Genomic DNA, 2,437 nt, shown 5'->3' on the forward strand with positions numbered 1-2,437 from the left:
TAATGACAGAAGACTACCTTTGAATGCTATAAGCCTACAGTAATTGTGTGTTTTAAAAATATTGAATTTGTTGTTCATAGCTCATGTAAGTTACAATATAATGGTTCTTTTAGGCTTTTCCATTCTCTAGTAATGGTTAGATAGAACATGAATGCATATAACTGTGAAGGATTGGAATATACTGGGATAACATGCATATGAAAGAAAACATAGTAAATAGCACAAGTATTTCGTGAAATGAACGATTACGAAGAAGTGCTATATTTTCAATAGACATTTTTTTTATAGTTCAGAGATTGAGGAATTCTGTTAATGTTGTGTTTTTTCGAGGGTCTATGGATATTTTTTCTTCGGAATACACACAAAAAATGTGCTGAAGGTGTTTTTGAGGAAGAAAATACATGAGTAATTTCGCAAAGGTTAATTTCAAGATATTCTGTCATGTTCCTTGACCTGCAGACTTTCTTAGAGATTATGTGTGCTAATACTTTCAGAGAAACATTATTGGTGTTTTTTTAGCAAGTATTCTATGCGTAGAGAAAAACATACGGAAATTAAAATTGAATTTGATACGTAAGTACAGAGGACCTTGAATGAAGAGCTGTGTTTGGGCATTGCTTTTATTAAAGTATAACAACAAATATAAAATTACATTAACCCTAGCTTATATCATAGTGTGTTCGACAATGAGATTTCGTCTTCGATGACAGAAATACGTTTTCTATTAGGTACCTCGTTTCCGTGGAGTTACTTTGAGGGGAGACCATAAGACTGTGAAGGCGGTTGAGGGAATCCGGGGCTCGGACCTGGACCAGGCTGGGGATAACCCTGACCTTGACCTCCGCCCTGACCTGGTCCAAACTGACCTGGCCCACCGCCCTGACCTGGACCAAACTGACCTGGCCCGGAGGGATACTGGGCTTCTCCCTCAAAGCTGATGGTAGGATGGTATCCGGTGCTGTCGGCATAGTACTCGACCACGAGGCGGCGACCGTCGGGCAGCTGCACGTAGTAACTGCGAAGAAAATGGCGGTTTGTAGATTATCTTGAGATCAATTTCGAACTCGTTATTATGGATGATCATTCTTGTCTTTTAGCTTTTATGAAGGATAACTAACCTTTGATTGTGTTTTCTACACAAAATGCACAGTAAATATGCGCGGACGACGTAAATAATGTTGTCAATTTCAACTACTTGGATGCTATATATGCCTAACTCGCTCCTATCAAAAACTATATTTTCATGTTAATTTACGTCGAACCCACACAGGCCTGAATCGAAGGCGTTTCACTTCATCATTGGCTCTGCCCTCACTTCCTCTGAAAAGCACTTTTCTGCCTCTAATTCCACTTTCCTTCCGGTGATTCTTACGGTGCTATGGATACTGTTTGCTTTACCTTTCTTATAAGAAGCGTGGGTGTCGATTTTAGAGAGATCTGAATAATTTCTACATTGAATCACTTAGTTTTTTCACCACTTTTATTTATTTTCATTTAATTTTTTTTCAGTATATCTGTTTTCCCTTTATTTTGGATTTCATGTCTTGCTTCTTTAAATTCCCGACTATATTATATAATGTAGTTTCTCCTTATACTTACCTCCCCTCGGTGTAATCGTTTTCTCTCTGTTCTTTGTGGCCGTAGAAGTTGCCAAAGGCTTGATTGTTGACATCCCACTGGAAGCTGTACTGCGCCGGAGCAAACTGCGCATTTCCAGAATACTGTCCAGAACCGGTACCGGAGAACTGGCCTGCCCCTGACGAGAACTGGGACCCCTGACCGGTAGGAGCCTGGTAGTTGTACCCTTCCTGGGGAGCCGCCGACGCCACCGAAACACTCACTAGTACTATGGTCTGGGGAAGAATATAGTATAAAGAATGTATTCGAGTATGTATGTATATCCGGGTCATGATATAAGATACTGACACTTGCTAAATCAATTAATCTGTCATTTTCACACACTATTTAGATACACCTTTAATTGTCATCGGAGTATATAAAAAACTATACATGCACCTTACGTTATATAACATAGCACGATATACTGACCATATCCGTCCAATAAATCCACAAATACGCACATACACGTTGGAAATATAAATTCAATATTTCAAAATCAAGAAAAGACTGAAGTAATGTTTTAATATCTTTTTATGTATTTTCTTTTTTTTTTTGTACCCACCAGAAACTTCATGTCTGTATTGTTCGTGTGCTGAGAGACAAGTGATTCGGAGTCGCCGTGATCACCCTTATATAAGACGAGAGTGAGAGGTGGCATGAGGTTGTGAGGGTTACCCACTCGCCCTTTCGCTCTGTCATGCAATGTTTTCACAGTCAGTGGCGAAAATTTTGGTCTTCATTTTCTTCTGTGATCCTTCAGTTTTTACGTGTGTGCCTTTGGGGCATTGGTGTGATTCTCTGTCTTTCCACATCCTAA

At 39.4% G+C, this 2,437-nt stretch overlaps 1 protein-coding gene across 1 annotated transcript; it reads right to left on the reverse strand.

The window, feature by feature from the left end:
• Positions 1 to 1,291: 1,291 nt before the first annotated feature.
• Positions 1,292 to 2,328, reverse strand: LOC119582147. Its single transcript, XM_037930385.1, has one exon. It carries the CDS (start codon positions 1,908 to 1,910, stop codon positions 1,596 to 1,598), a length of 315 nt encoding a protein of 104 aa, XP_037786313.1. The 5' UTR covers positions 1,911 to 2,328; the 3' UTR covers positions 1,292 to 1,595.
• Positions 2,329 to 2,437: the final 109 nt, after the last annotated feature.

This window comes from Penaeus monodon, chromosome 15, assembly GCF_015228065.2.
Source record: "Penaeus monodon isolate SGIC_2016 chromosome 15, NSTDA_Pmon_1, whole genome shotgun sequence".
Taxonomy (NCBI): Eukaryota; Metazoa; Arthropoda; class Malacostraca; order Decapoda; family Penaeidae; genus Penaeus; species Penaeus monodon.

Coding starts and splice junctions, on each gene's coding strand:
- LOC119582147 (XM_037930385.1), bottom strand. CDS start 1,910: ATGACCCGGATATACATACATACTCGAATACATTCTTTATACTATATT.